This window comes from Dermacentor andersoni, chromosome 10, assembly GCF_023375885.2.
Source record: "Dermacentor andersoni chromosome 10, qqDerAnde1_hic_scaffold, whole genome shotgun sequence".
NCBI classification, from domain to species: Eukaryota; Metazoa; Arthropoda; class Arachnida; order Ixodida; family Ixodidae; genus Dermacentor; species Dermacentor andersoni.
Window position 1 is genome coordinate 132662991 of NC_092823.1, and position 14091 is coordinate 132677081.

The 14091-nt window shown below is 45.1% G+C and overlaps 1 protein-coding gene across 3 annotated transcripts in view; it reads left to right on the plus strand.

Moving 5' to 3' along the window:
- LOC129388120 (venom metalloproteinase antarease TserMP_A-like) overlaps nt 1-14091 on the plus strand; it is a 45204-nt gene that overhangs the window by 6723 nt on the left and 24390 nt on the right. For 2 of the 3 annotated variants that reach the window (XM_055078221.2, XM_055078219.2), the window contains exons 7-9: nt 3812-3883; nt 7754-7878; nt 12499-12548. In XM_055078221.2, the coding sequence (XP_054934196.1) occupies nt 3812-3883; nt 7754-7878; nt 12499-12548 (247 nt within the window). The remainder of the gene's footprint in view (nt 1-3811; nt 3884-7753; nt 7879-12498; nt 12549-14091) is intronic. The other variant, XM_055078220.2, reaches the window with a different exon arrangement.

Below are 14091 nucleotides of genomic sequence, written 5' to 3' on the forward strand. Positions count from 1 at the left end.
GACTTTTTGCTACCAAAAGTACGCAGTAAATATGGAAAACACATGGTCCAACTTGCAGCTGTAGCATTTTGCAATAACCTGGATAACTGTTTATAACAGTGTGTATCCTTTGTTAACTTTTAAAAAAAACAAATCATGTATTTAACAGAAGGTTGATTGATGGTCCTGATACTACGGTTTTGTTGTTTGGTTGTATGTGAATTATGCTTAATAGTTGTGCTTACTAGTCGTTGCCAATGTATAATCACTGTTGCTTGCTCACTTCTTTTCGTGCACCCGAAAACAGGAGGTCCCCTCGCAGCCTTGTGCTATGGGACCTCCTCCGCTACATTCATCCCAATATTTATTGTAAATATTAAACATTCTTTTGATTGACTGATTGATTGAAGAGCTACGACAACTTAGCGCAAATCAACGTAAAAATAAGGGGAGGAAGGAACAAGGTTAGCGGTATTCTCTTTCTGTTCAGAAAAATAAGCTTCCAACACCTCGCAAACAACATAACTAGTACTCTTGCCTGTAACCCACAATTTCTCAAATCATGGCACATATCAGCAAGAGAAGATATATATGTATATAAATTCATTTGGCGTGTGTGTTCTAAAAGTAATGTGATCAGGTAGCGTTATCTCTGTCTCTTTGAATACTTGCGTTATGTTCGCTTCGCAGTAAATTCTTTATAAAGGATGCACCAAGAAAAGTTCAAGAAAATAAAACGCTGACTAAGAGACTCAGCGAAAAGTTGATAGCAAGTATAAAGACCTCAAGGGCAAGTTTGTGTGCGAACGCGGTAGCAATAGTTTCCGAGTACACCTTTGTCGTCTCTGCAGATTTAGCGCAATAATCACAGGTGTGATTCACGCGTATAACTACAGTGAAAGCGGTTGCCATCCAGTTTTAAAGCAAATGTTTGGTTCCTGCCCTGATGCGGGTTTAATGGTGACGTGAGTTTAAAATTTAATGAAAGAAATGTCGCAGTTTCGCCGGGAAGGCGAAGCACCAATTGCGATAGCAAATTAGTAGATAGTTATGCGAAGTAAGGAGAGTAGTGTTGCCGGCCGTATAAACTTGTAAACATTCGCTTATTAACTAAATTAACAAGTACGGTGTCACGCGCGCACAGGTAAACATGGATATAACTCACTGGATGAGCATGGAAACTGGCTGGCAAAATACTAAAGTGAGGAGTTACGGCAGCAGCAGCGATCGAATTGTCGTGTATCTCTCGCTTCAACGGGAATGAAACGTCGAAAGCACAGCGCGTACGAAGCTACTGGCACTACACGCACTCGGCAAACATCGCAGATTGCTTTGAAGATGAGGCGCGCGCGGGCGCGCACATTGCCCCCGTCACTTCGCAGATCGCTTTCAAGATACGGCGCCCGCAAGGCCGCGCCGTAAGCAGCAGCACCTAGTGTTCCTGTATATGCTCCCGCAGGGAGCAGAGTTGCGCATAGGTTCGCCGCCGTGATCCAGCTTTGCAGCGAAGCCACTCCTCGCGCGCGCAGGAGCCAAATGCCTCGCGGTGTTCCGCCTTTTTCTCTAGTGGTCGCGAGCTACAAGCGCCAATTGTTCGCAGGCGCTTAGCAAAGGGCACTTCTTAATACAGGCTACGATCGAACGAGTCATTCGTGCAGCCGGAGGGGGTGGGCTTCCAACCAACCGAAACTTTCTATGTATCTATGTAAACACGCACATACAAACACACACACAAACGTAAAAATAGGGGATAGGACAGCCTTCGATTCCCCAAAATAAAATACTCCCGTGGCTCGAACAGCTCCAAAGTTCGCTCGCAAACGCGCAGTACATTGCCACAAAAAGCGGTGCAATGATTTTCAGCATGCACATGAAGTTGTCTTATCATGGTCAGAAAGCAAGAAATGTTTTAAAGAGTGTTTAAAACTTCACACACGTAAGGTGGACACTTAGCGCATTTTGGCTGCCGAAACCAGCCGATTAATGACCGTCGCCAAGAGAGCTATCGTGCCTGCGGTTATGTCAGTGACCGTTAACATAGCGCCATTTATCACTAACCATCGTTCACAACAGCTGCACGTTTTCGATACATGCGGTGCAGACACAGATTTAAGCGCATTTCAAATGTTGACATGCGCACATTCTAAGCAAAGCTTACTTTTATTTACTATTACTATTTAGTAGCAGCAAATCTGCAAGTAGAAAAAGATTCAAGATGCAAGAGCTTCTAGCTGCTCCTCTGAACGCACGATCGACGGTCCACTGATTGCAATGGCGATAGTACTGACGGAAACGACGAGTTCGCATGAGTCGGCGATGCGCCCGTAAAGTTGGCTTCGCAGCGGCGCGGATCATTTGACGTCATTTTTCGCGCTCGGCCAATAGCGGTGCGAGCGGCGCCGGAAAAGTTATGCGCAACTCTGCTCCCTGCGGGAGCATATACAGCACGGAGGAAGGAAACTAAGGAGAGGCCCTGACGTCACTCTTTGTGAAGCAAAAGTGAAGCCGGAATTTGGCGTTGCTCATGGCGATGCTCCGCCTTTTGGGCCACTCTCCTCGCTTGTTTACATCTTTCGCGAAACCACGCCGCGCTGCGCGTGGTGTCGCGCGCGCGCTCGCGCAACATCTGGCAGAGCACGGTGCAGGTAACACAGCGCAACAAGACACGGTGATTAACGCAAACCCGCCCACTCAGCGCCTTTGCCACGGCCCGAAACCTACCAGAGCAACACGTGTGAGCGCTCAAAACCATAACAACGCCGCCATTGTGGCCCAAAAGGCGGGGCCATACAACAGAAAAAATAAAAAAGCAGCAAAAAAATGAGAACCTACTACGTCATTTCCGCCACACTTTTCTCCTAGCGCGCGGAGGGGGTAGGGCCTCTCCTTAGTTTCCTTCCTCCGTGATATACAGGAACACTACAGCCACCAAAAGAACGCCGCACCTCCCTCGCCTCGGCCCCGTGTCTCGCACGCGAAAGGAGAGGGCGCGTTTGCGGCCCGCCTTCCTCGTTGGCGCACGCGAGATTGAGCCGCGTTCGCCGGCTCACCCTCGCACACTTTAACTTGCACGTAATGCATACGTCGCGCAGGGACGATTCTATTGCCTTGGACTTTATAGAAAACCTCACGGCGACGGCAGAAATGAGCCCGAAATGACCATATAGTTGTATCGGAATAAAAAATTCACCGATGATTACGATACTCCCTAATGCTAATTTTGAGTGCAGCTGTTTAGGTATTGAATTCGAGATATGTTGTGACAAATAATTTTATTTTGAACGACAGGGTGCTCTCGGTGGCGGCGCTGAACCTCTGCTCGGTCAGCAGCAGCGGCTGACGAAGCCCTTCAACCGGTTGTTTCGCTCATTCTTCCGAACGGTAGCGTGAACACGGGAGCGTGTGGCTCGCACGGAGCGTATTCTATAGCGGCGGCTGCGCCACAGGCGAAGTAGCGCCTACGCAGTGGGTCTGAAGCCCGCGCCAGTGCTTTGTTTCTGCGCTGGCGCGTGCCTGAGTCGCCGCCGGCACTCCATTTTCCTCCTCATGCTTTCGCCATGCCCTCCTCCACTTTTCATCTCGTGGTTCCGCTGCACCCTTCTCTCTGCTTTTCTCCTCACGCCTCTTTGCCCTCGCCACTTCTTTCATTCCCCGCTGCCCTCTACGCACTCTGTCATCTTTCGCTGTGCTCGTTCGCTCGGTTACGGAACGGGCGCCTAAAAGCTGCGCTCTAAAAAGCATAGAAACCATGCCGTCATTTAATATCTATCTCGGGTGTAATTACAACCCGTTCTGCACTAGACTAATCGTACTATTCATCTGAATACTCTAGGTGAACTTGCGGTACCTCGACATGGCGCAACCTAAGGTACGATTTCTGCTCGTCGGCCTAACAAGGAGAAAGGTAAGAACATTGGAACATTGGTGGATATAGGAAACGGCGGTAAGGTGCGCTATAGTGCGTGGCATAAAGATATCCAGTACGTATACAAGTTGCCTGGCAGCACAAGACAACGAATGGGCTCCGATTATCCGCAAGTGAACTTTACTATTTCAGCGCTAGAGAAATTCGATTACACATATAAAAAAACTAAAGCAGGCGATGATTCGAACTACCATGAAGAATGAAAACTGAAAGCAACGAAAATTTGGTGCATGTGCCACAAGCGGCAATTTGGAAATATATGCCTGAGTTTCATTATCTTCACATCATAGCCAACCGCCTGTGGTATTGCGAGCTGCCGTGATAACGTAATAGTGGTTACATCAATATCAAAACTTTCTAGCCTGAGGACAACGTGGCCTATTATTGCGAGATGCTGCAAGCGGGGACACGAGCGGGGACTATATATATATAGCACGCATTCATTCATTTTACCACGTAGCTTTTATGGGCTACATTCCCCAGGATCCTCTCCGTGTTAACACAAAACTATCATCATCAGGGTTAGTTAGCTCCAGCTCCGTCGTCTTCTTCCACAGCCGGCTCGTTGGCGCCCCTCGGCGCTACAGCGCGAACGCGCTCGTGCCAGTGCTCCCGCGTTCGTCGTCGTCAATAACTAAGAAACAGAAAGACATAACCAATTTTTCCAGCTAAGCTGTTAAGGCTAGTTCCCCCAGGATCGTGTCCGTGTCTAGACAGAAAACTCTCCATACGTGTGCCAATCCTGGTTTGAAAGTTTCAAAGTTTATTTAACATAATCAACGTATACAATTGCAAAGTACACACTTCTGGGACCCAACAAATTTGTTAAAGGGTCCCTACCGACTGTTATTAGGAAAAGCACAGTTCTATGGCAGCTGTTCTTTTTATACTGCAAAATCACATAAAACCTAAATAGCTGAATAAGTAAAACAAGCAAATACAGTAGTAGGGAACATTTCACAAATGAGATACATTTTCCTGACAATTTTATTTGTTAAGTCATCGAAAACATCGGCACAGGAAAAGAAAAAAAAAACAGAAGTGAGGGCATGTGCAAGCATGCGCAGTGTTACGCATTGTTAATAAGTGAGAGCTTTAATTGTTTAAGAAATGTATGCAATGTTGTTAGAGTGGTTAGGTCACTATCAAGCTTATTCCAAACTGAGGTACCTATAAACTGTAGTGTAGAGCGACCGTAATTAGTATTTACCTTAGGCAATAAAAAACGACAGCGAGATGTGTTTCCAACATGGCGAAGTGAGGGATGGAGCGAGACTGTTGTCAAGGCCAGTTTTTCATTAACTAGTTGATGAATAACGGAGGCGATGCTGTATGTTGTCAAATCGTAAATGTTGAGAATGTTAAGGGTTTTCAATAAATCTTCACTCTTAATATGCATACTGTTGGGTGCTATAATGCGAAGAGCTCTTTTTTGAAGTGTAAACACTGGTGACAGATGAGTTTTGTATTTGCAACCCCAGCTCGCTAAGCAGTAATTAATGTGAGAGTGAACAAATGCGTAGTAAAGACTGATAAGTATGTGGGGAGGGAAATAGTTTCGACATTTCGACATCACATGCAAGCCATATGGAGCCTTTTGAACTACGGAACGCACATGAAGGCGGAATTTTAAATGGTTATCGATAATAACACCAAGAAATTTTGTCTCACTAGATTGTTTTATCGGATGGTTATTGTAAACGACATCTGAATGAATAGCCGTTTTCCTTTTTTCAGAGTGAAATAAGATAAAAACTGTCTTAGTTGGCTGAAGGTGAAGGGCATTCATTGTACACCAACGGTGCAAAATTGTAATTCAGATTTAAACTTGTTAATTAGGTTGCATTCTTCATAATCTGCTATAGTAAGGTTAATATCGTCTGCATAGAGTCCAGGGGTAGCACACACAAGCTGCGAAGGCAAGTCATTTATATAGAGTAAAAAAAATAAAGGTCCAAGTATGGATCCCTCGGGAACGCCAAGGTTAATAACGGTGCTGTTGGACTGAAAATCACCTAGTTGAAGAATTTGTAGACGATTTTCTAAGTAACTGCGAATTAACGTCAAAGGTATTCCATTAATTCCGTAACGAAGCAATTTATCGCTGAATATAAAATGATTGAGGGAATCGAAAGCTTTCGAAAAATTTATGAACAATCCCGCGACAAGATAACCACTGTCTATTGATTTTCTAATTAGGTCTGTAAATGTTGAGACTGCAGTTTGTGTGGAAAGGCCGTTTCTAAAACCAAATTGGTGCCGAGAAAGAACGTTGTGCTTGTGCAGGTAGTCATTAAGGCGCCTCGCGAATATTTTTCGGGTATTTTGCTGAAGAATGGTAGCACTGAAATTGGACGGTAGTTTTCCATTCTATACTTGTCCTTTGACTTGAACAGTGGCAGCACCTTGGCAATTTTCATCCGTTCTGGAAACACACTCGTGACGAATATAGTATTGACGATATGCGCGAGAACTGGTGACGCGACGTCAGTTACAAGTTTAACGACATGCGCCGAAAGATTGTCAATTCCAGAGGCTGTGTTTCGCAAATTATAAATAACTGAAGCTAACTGAATAACTGAAGTGCTCATCTGTAGGGTAAAGGTAAAAAGAAGCATTTGTACGTGGAATGTACGTTGCATCAAAATCCTTACCAGTTGAGTTAATGTGGGACGAAAAATATGATAGTGCAATGCGGACACGACCCGCGGCGGAGGTGAAGCAGTCGTTAAGCACTCGCCCTACGTGGACCGATCCCGAAGATAGTGCAATGTCGGGCTGACCTGCGGTTAACGTGAAGCAGGCGTGAAGCCCTTCCCATACGTGGGCCGATCCGGAAGATTGTGCAATGTTGGGCCGACCCGCGGTGAACGTGAGCAGGCTTGAAGCCCTTCCCATACGTGGGCCGATCCGGAAGATAGTGCAATGCCGGGCCGACCCGCGGCGGAGGTGAAGTAGTCGTTAAGCACTCGCCATACGTGGGCCAGTACCGAAGATAGTGCAATGTCGGGCCGACCCGCGGTGAACGTGAGCAGGCGTGAAGCCCTTCCTATACGTAGGCCGATCCTGAAGATAGTGCAATGTCGGGCCTACCCGCGGCGGAGGTGCAGTTCGCCATTAAGGGACCCGCATACACCGCTTCGGCGGCCATCCTTCTTCACAGCGTTGAAGGGCGCTGATTTTTCGTCTTTATTACTCTGTTTGCCGCTGCACAGTACATAACGCAGAACAATAAGTGCCTTTACGCTTGTCTACAACAGTACATGAAAGATATTTGAACCATGCTAGCTTAGCTAACATTTCCATCTCGATTGGTTGTTCATGTTGGGTACTTAACACATCTCCAACATACGTCACACTTTGTGTAAAGTTTTTCCTGGCAGTGCGTTCATGTATGGCCGCATGCCCAAAAAGCATGAATAAGACACTCTTACGAAATTTAAACGTACAAGACAGCATTCGAGATGCGTCAGATAGCAGTGCCACCCATAGCAACAATTTACTTATATAAAAGATGAGCGAACTCGTCTTTTAGCTGACGATGAAGATAAAAGCGGTGGGACGCGTTCATTGCCGAAATTTTCTTCGTGTACTATGGCGCTGCAGCAGGTTTGCACAAGGTCGGGTACGTCGTGTCTCGTGATTTACCTCACTTTCGTTCTGAATAAAGAAATGTTCTGCTTTCTCTGCAAGGTCCACTATACTGACTTAGAGACGCGCTCGTCATTGAAATCTTCAGCGCCTCTTGTAAAGAGTCATTTTCACTTGCTCGCTCAAGCAAGTTTCGCCTATACCTGTTTCCTGAGTGCGTGGGGATCCGTATAATTTCTTTCTTATCCTTTTAAACAGGAAGAACCTTTCTCTAAAGACAATGGAGGTACTACCGACACGACCGAAACGTTAAGTAAGTTGGAAAAATATGAACAAGAAGGAAGGGTACCAAGCAAGCATGACGCCTTGTTTCTTGTGACCGGGTAAGGCGAATAGTAGCATAACTAAATAACAAATAAATTCATTGTGCAATGTTTTCAACGAAGTGAAAGTTCTAAGTTGCGTTATTTGTAACGACAAACGACAGGAAGAAAAAAAAGGAAAGTACCACTGGAGTATGTGGCAATGAATCAAAGTTTATCGCATGAACTATAAAAAAATGAGAAAGATAAAACTCAAGCTGTTGTAATTAGCATGTAGCTCTCAAAACTGTTTATTTCACAATCAAACTGTTTATTTCTACCGCCTAAAACAGATTATATGCATTTGGCGGCAGGGTCCAAAGATGGAACCCGGGGGGCTTATGTTTTTTTCGTGTAACGTGTGAATACTTGTGAAATAGTAGAGAGAGGCTTTGTTTATCCGTGGCACAAAGTCGCGAAATTATTCAATTAGCATTCCTGATACTCATATTTGTCAAACTTGTTTCATTTTCTTTCTTTTTCGCTTGTTCTCGAATATTTTCGGAAGAAACAGTGCGGGTCGATCCTACAAGAATCATTTGGCCAGGAAGGGTTGGTGGGGTAAAAAAAAAACTAGCGTGGTGGTCTGAGTGATCAATTGAAAGGCTCCATTTGTTCAGTGCAGTGATGTACTACCTGCAGTTTCTCATGAATGAGCCTTTTTTGTGCTTGTGTTGCGCACTGACAGCAGATTAACCGACTTAACACAAACCTAGCCCTTACATTTCACGTCACCCTCCCGCTTGCTTTCGAAGGCGTAACCCCTTCACCTGACAGTGTTAACGCGCTTAACCACTTACCACGTATATGTCATGTTACCGAAAAATAGGCGATAATCATACAATCGCGGATAATGTTGGTTTTTCTTTGTCAGCTATACAAAAACATTCTGAATTCTGGGAATTGAATTCTGGCCTTTTTTTTACGCGCCAGATCCACGATTTCATCACGAAGCACGTTGTAGTGGAGAACTCCAGATTAATTTTGACCACGAGGTGCCCTTAACGTGCCCGCAATGCTCGGTACATGGGCGTTTTTGCATTTCGCCTCATCGAAATTCGGCCACCGCGGTCGGGATATGATACGCGACCTGATGCTTAGCAGCGCAACAGCATAGCCGTTAAACCACCGCGGCCGGTCTGTACAAAGACCTAGCCATAGATGCTGAATGCACCTAAAAGCACGGAATCGTTCACCATTTTGTGTGTTACGAAAGTTTCGTTCGTCATTATTAAGCGGAAGAAAATTTTGTTTTGAAATGAATCCGTGGTCGTATCGCGGCGGCACGCATGGAATGCAGAGAATGTCCGCGAATGCTGAAAGCGAAATTATTTACGTTGGTTTCTTTACTATCCTGAATTACGAGTTATGTGAAACTTCACCTCACAGGTAACTAAAGGCAGACATATCTTGTGTGCGCGAGCCAATTAAATTCTCAGTTTCTGAAAAAAAAGTGCATCTGCTCTTTGGGCCAGTCAGTACCACTCAGAGCATTGTTGTACATGGTTATAGGGCTTATTCTTGATATTTATGCCAATGTGCTGAGTGTCTTTCATTTCTGATATACCCTATGTAGCATGGTTGTATGTGCTTGTATGATCAGCAAAACAATTGTTAGCTTGGCTTGTTCGTATGATGGCATCATTCTGTAGGTTAGACGACAGTCACACAGTGGCATATTATGTCATTGCATGTGTGCTGATTTTTGGGCATGTCTGTTTTGTAAATTGCGGAATAATTCGGTGTTGCTCTGTGCGGATTCTACATGATAATACCAGATTTCCCGCATTACAAAATGTCTCGTTTCCCAGCTCTTCCATTTACTGTTTGGCGAAATGAGGCTCGCAGAAATTTAGCGTCAGGGTTCTCCGCAAAGCAGGGAAATTCTTACAGCGATTAAAAAAAATCAAAACTCGACATACCGCAGTTTTGAAATACTTGGATGCGAAAGTGAGTCGAAAATACGTGGCCGGAAAACAGGGAGTTGGTAAGTATGGAGTAAACTCTAGGAATAACAGAGGGTATAGGTCAGTAAAGTTCACGACAAGGAATGAATTGCGAATATAAATGGCTTCCTCAGGAAGGACAACAGGAAGTTGACCTGGTAATGCCCTACTGAAGAAAAAGATTATATATTTCATACCCTCCGCCGAGCCCGACCTGGTGTACAGTTCTGTTCCGTAGGGTTAAGGGCAGTGACCACAAAGCAGTGTCGTCCTGCGTCGATACTGATTTCAAAAGAGCACACTTATTCAATGAGAAGCTGGTCCACCTCAAACAGGCAAGGGAAAAGTGGATGAATTCAGCCTAGTGCTTACGAGCATATATGAGGCTTTGGAGTAAGAAATGAAGATATCAGTTAACAACAAAGGAAACCTTAAATAAAATTATTCCAGGGACCACGCTAGACGTCGGAGGTAAGCCCCCCCCCCCCCCCCCCCCCCCCCCCAAGAGAGCAAACAGGCAAACTCTCGAAAGGAAAAGATGACATTGTAAAGAAACGACAGTCTGGAAGTTTCTAACTTCAGAGATCGACTTGAATGGGCTGAACTGGCGAAGCTAAGAGACAAGAAGTAAATATGTGATATTAAAAATATTAACAGCGGAGAGATTGAGAAAAGACTAACGAAGATGGGCAGTAGAAAATGGGTAAGAAGGAAACCTGGCATTGGAAAGAACACGATGTATGCAGTGAAATAAAGGTGGGGCAGTTTACGTAATAAGCAATTTTGACGATGTAATAAAAAGGGAAGGACAATTCTACATTGAACTTTAGAGCAGCCACTCAAGTGTGATTGCACATAGTGATAAACAGGATGCATAATTTCTATGTGCAACTAGTGATTAGGTTAGAAGGTCTTCGCAAGATATGTCGAGGGGAAAAGCGGCAAGGGAACATAGAATAACAATCGATTTGATCTAGATGCAGGGCATACTATACTCAAGGAGCTTGCGGCCCCTAAGTATCAATGCCTGAAGGCTTCGAGTGTACACTAGAGTTTGATGAATGTCATTACCATAATAAACCATAAGAATAGAAGCGGGGCATAATGAATTATAGCCTCAATAGCTTGCTTTCAGCCCTGTACAAAATATTCACCAAGGTAATGTCTTAACAAAGGGGGCATAATATTTGATGCCAATCAACTAAGAAGATATAACGGTTTCAGAAAGGCACATTCTACAATAAATCGCACCAACGTCATCAATCAAGCAATTTGAGAATCTGTGGAGAATAAGAAATCGCTTCAAATGGTTGTGAAAAATATGAAAAGGCATCCAATCTATTAGATATACCCATAGTATTACAGACACTGTGTTGTCAAGGGGTATAGCAAATACTTGTAGAGAGATAATTTAATTGAAAGAAGGCATAGAGGTGAGCCTGAGCTTACACGCTCTAGCCTGCTAGCCCGTTACTTGTAAATATTACACAGACCATCGGCCCAAACTCTGCGGAAGTGTAAAGGTGCTAATTAAGAAAAACGTAAGGCAAATAGACTAATTCTTCCTTATGCTTCTACACAATGTCTCCCTTTCGTTCGGTGTTCAGAAAAGGTAATCAATCTGTTAGACTTGGGGCGTTCAACGGCGTACAAAACTGAGCGTTTGCAGATACCAATAACCTAGAAAAATGATAACAATTTGTAATTACCAGTCAGCTACCATAGTATGTGCAAGTGTATACACTTATCAGTTACTCACAGGGCACTCGGATCGTAAAAAGGAAATGCATAGAAGAACAAATTTTTTTGGAGCGCCCACAGCAGGCATCGAAAAGTAATGACCTGCCGCTTACCGCTATTCTTGAAAAGAACAGAATCGTACATGTATAGCATTCTACTTGTTCTAGCATATGGGTTAGATATTGAAGTTCAACAAAGAAGCTTACGAAGTATATATAGTTAAGGACGATACAACGAGCTTTTGGTAAAAATACTAGGCGTAATGCTAGGAGCCTGGAGAGCTGTGGTTCGAAGTAGAGAGCAAACGGGGGGCAGCCAATATCTTAGTGTAGATTGAGAGGACGAAAATGAAGTTGGGCAAGCCGCGTGATGAGTAGGGCAGATAAGAGGTTTTCAGTAGAGCTATCGAACAGGTGCGAAGGAAAGAATGCGCAGTCCAGGGAGGCGAAAAATTACATGATGGGATCTAGGCCAATTTCAAATATAACGATACCAAAGTGCGTCGTTCTCTTCGAATCTCTTGAAAGCAGCCATCAAGTGGCAATTATAAAGCTATCTGAATTGCATTCGGCACAACCAAACACTATTCGAGGGCCGCTATAGCTTTTCATGTCCCATAATCTCACAATTAAGTTAGCAACGAAATATGACTTGCATCGGCACTTTCGACCAACACTGATTTAGCTAAACAAAGAAAAGACGAGGGAGAGAAAAAAATACTGCCAATGGTAGTACATAATATTACGCAGCACACAGGCTCTCAACAACAATAACAACAAAAAAGACACACATACGTAACATACACACGAAAGGGAAAGGAAAGAGTGTGTTCGAGCTTCATGATTTAATTCAGAACGATCATATCACATTTGCTTAACAACTTATTGTGCGTGCTACTGCTCGCGGAAGGTATAACGTATGGTGTTTCAAATCATGTTTACATTTTTGCTTCCAGCCTAGACCTGGTTAAAGAGACCAATGGAAAATTGGAGAAAAACGTAGCAGGTAAGTGCAGCGCCCGTACACAGTAGAGAAAACAAGAATAATCTGAAGAGTTTCCGATATTGCTCACCATTCAATGATCTCTTTTTCCCTTGTGAAATGTAGTGCTTGCTTTTAAATTAACCACACGCAGAAAGCCTTTGAGCCTGCTACGTGTAACCATAAATTTTGGACTCACGATCACTCACGATCCTTTTGCGTGCTTGACCCCGTGTGAGAACTGTGAATTATTTATCGAGCAGTTCATTGTTCTTGATGGTGTTTGCTGCCATTCGTCACTGCTTTTGTTGAGAGCAAGAAGAAAATAACAGATGGGCTGTATTGTGGACGCATCTGAACTGGTTTGCGTGAAACGGGTGCATGCTGCTGAGGCTGTGTGGCCGCCAGGGCAAAGAAATAACGTAACTGCGAAGGTTAGGATCAGCACGTTGTGAGGCATGCGAGGAGGGGAAGATGAATTAAGCAAGGTGTTTCGTTGACACGCAAGAAAAGTCATATTAAATCAGCACACAGCCGTTGCGCATATGAGAAGCTCAGTCAAACACGAGGAGTACTAAAATAAGACTGGTCAGGCTCAGAAGTTCGCTGGGTGTGGTGGCCGGAGCGTTGCGGTGCTGGTCGTGGCCAATGCACTGTAAACAGCCTCGAGTGAGGTGACGGCCGACCCGGGAGGAAGGAACGGCAGAACGGGCAGGAAGCGTAGATGGCTGCCGACTCGCACTGAAGCCAACGGCAGTCTCGAACGGACGACGGCAGCAGTCTTGAGCGCCGCAAACTCGTACCGCTCCGACGTCGTGCTTCTGGCGACGACCGGATGCGCTCTCCATCGTGCAAATGGGCGCCCGGTCTTCAGAACACTGCGCGTAGATGCGGGTTCAGCTGTCCCTGTGAGCGTGGTCACGCCCACGCAGCCCAGAAGCGTTCGAACAATGTCCCCCGACTGGCGTTCGCTCGAGCTGCCCCGAGCGATTTTGTTTTTCTTGCGCTGCACGAGACCTTCGCTTTGTTTTCGTCGTCCTCCTGTTCATGTCATCTGCACCATCGTCTACTATCCTTCCTGCCTCGAATTCTGTCATGCACTTGGACGACGCTGTTCGATCTGTTGTCACCTCAGCTCTGTAATTTTCCCTAAGTTTTGCTATTCATTGAGTGAGTTATTTATATCCTGGGAAGACGGCCGCATCTTTAAGGCGGTACTGTCCCTATGGAAAGGGTACGGCTGCTCCGGCGCCGACATCTTTAAAGGGACAGCGCCATCCGAAGGAAGCCAGCGTGGCGGAGGCGGCCATGGCCTCGCAAGGCGTGGAGCTGCCAGTCATCAGGGACGATCAGCAGTCCAGTACGTCATTATCGCTCAGTGGGGACGACTCCACTATCGTCAACCCTGACGAGGAAGTGGCTGATATGGCGGAAGTGGACAGCGACGGCTTCAAGGTGGTGAGTCATCGGAAGCAAAGAACGGTCGGAATCCCAGTGATAGTTTTACCAACAGAGAAAGGTGCTGATTTTAGAGAGCAGAACCCTATCAGGCTCTTCGAAGCCATTA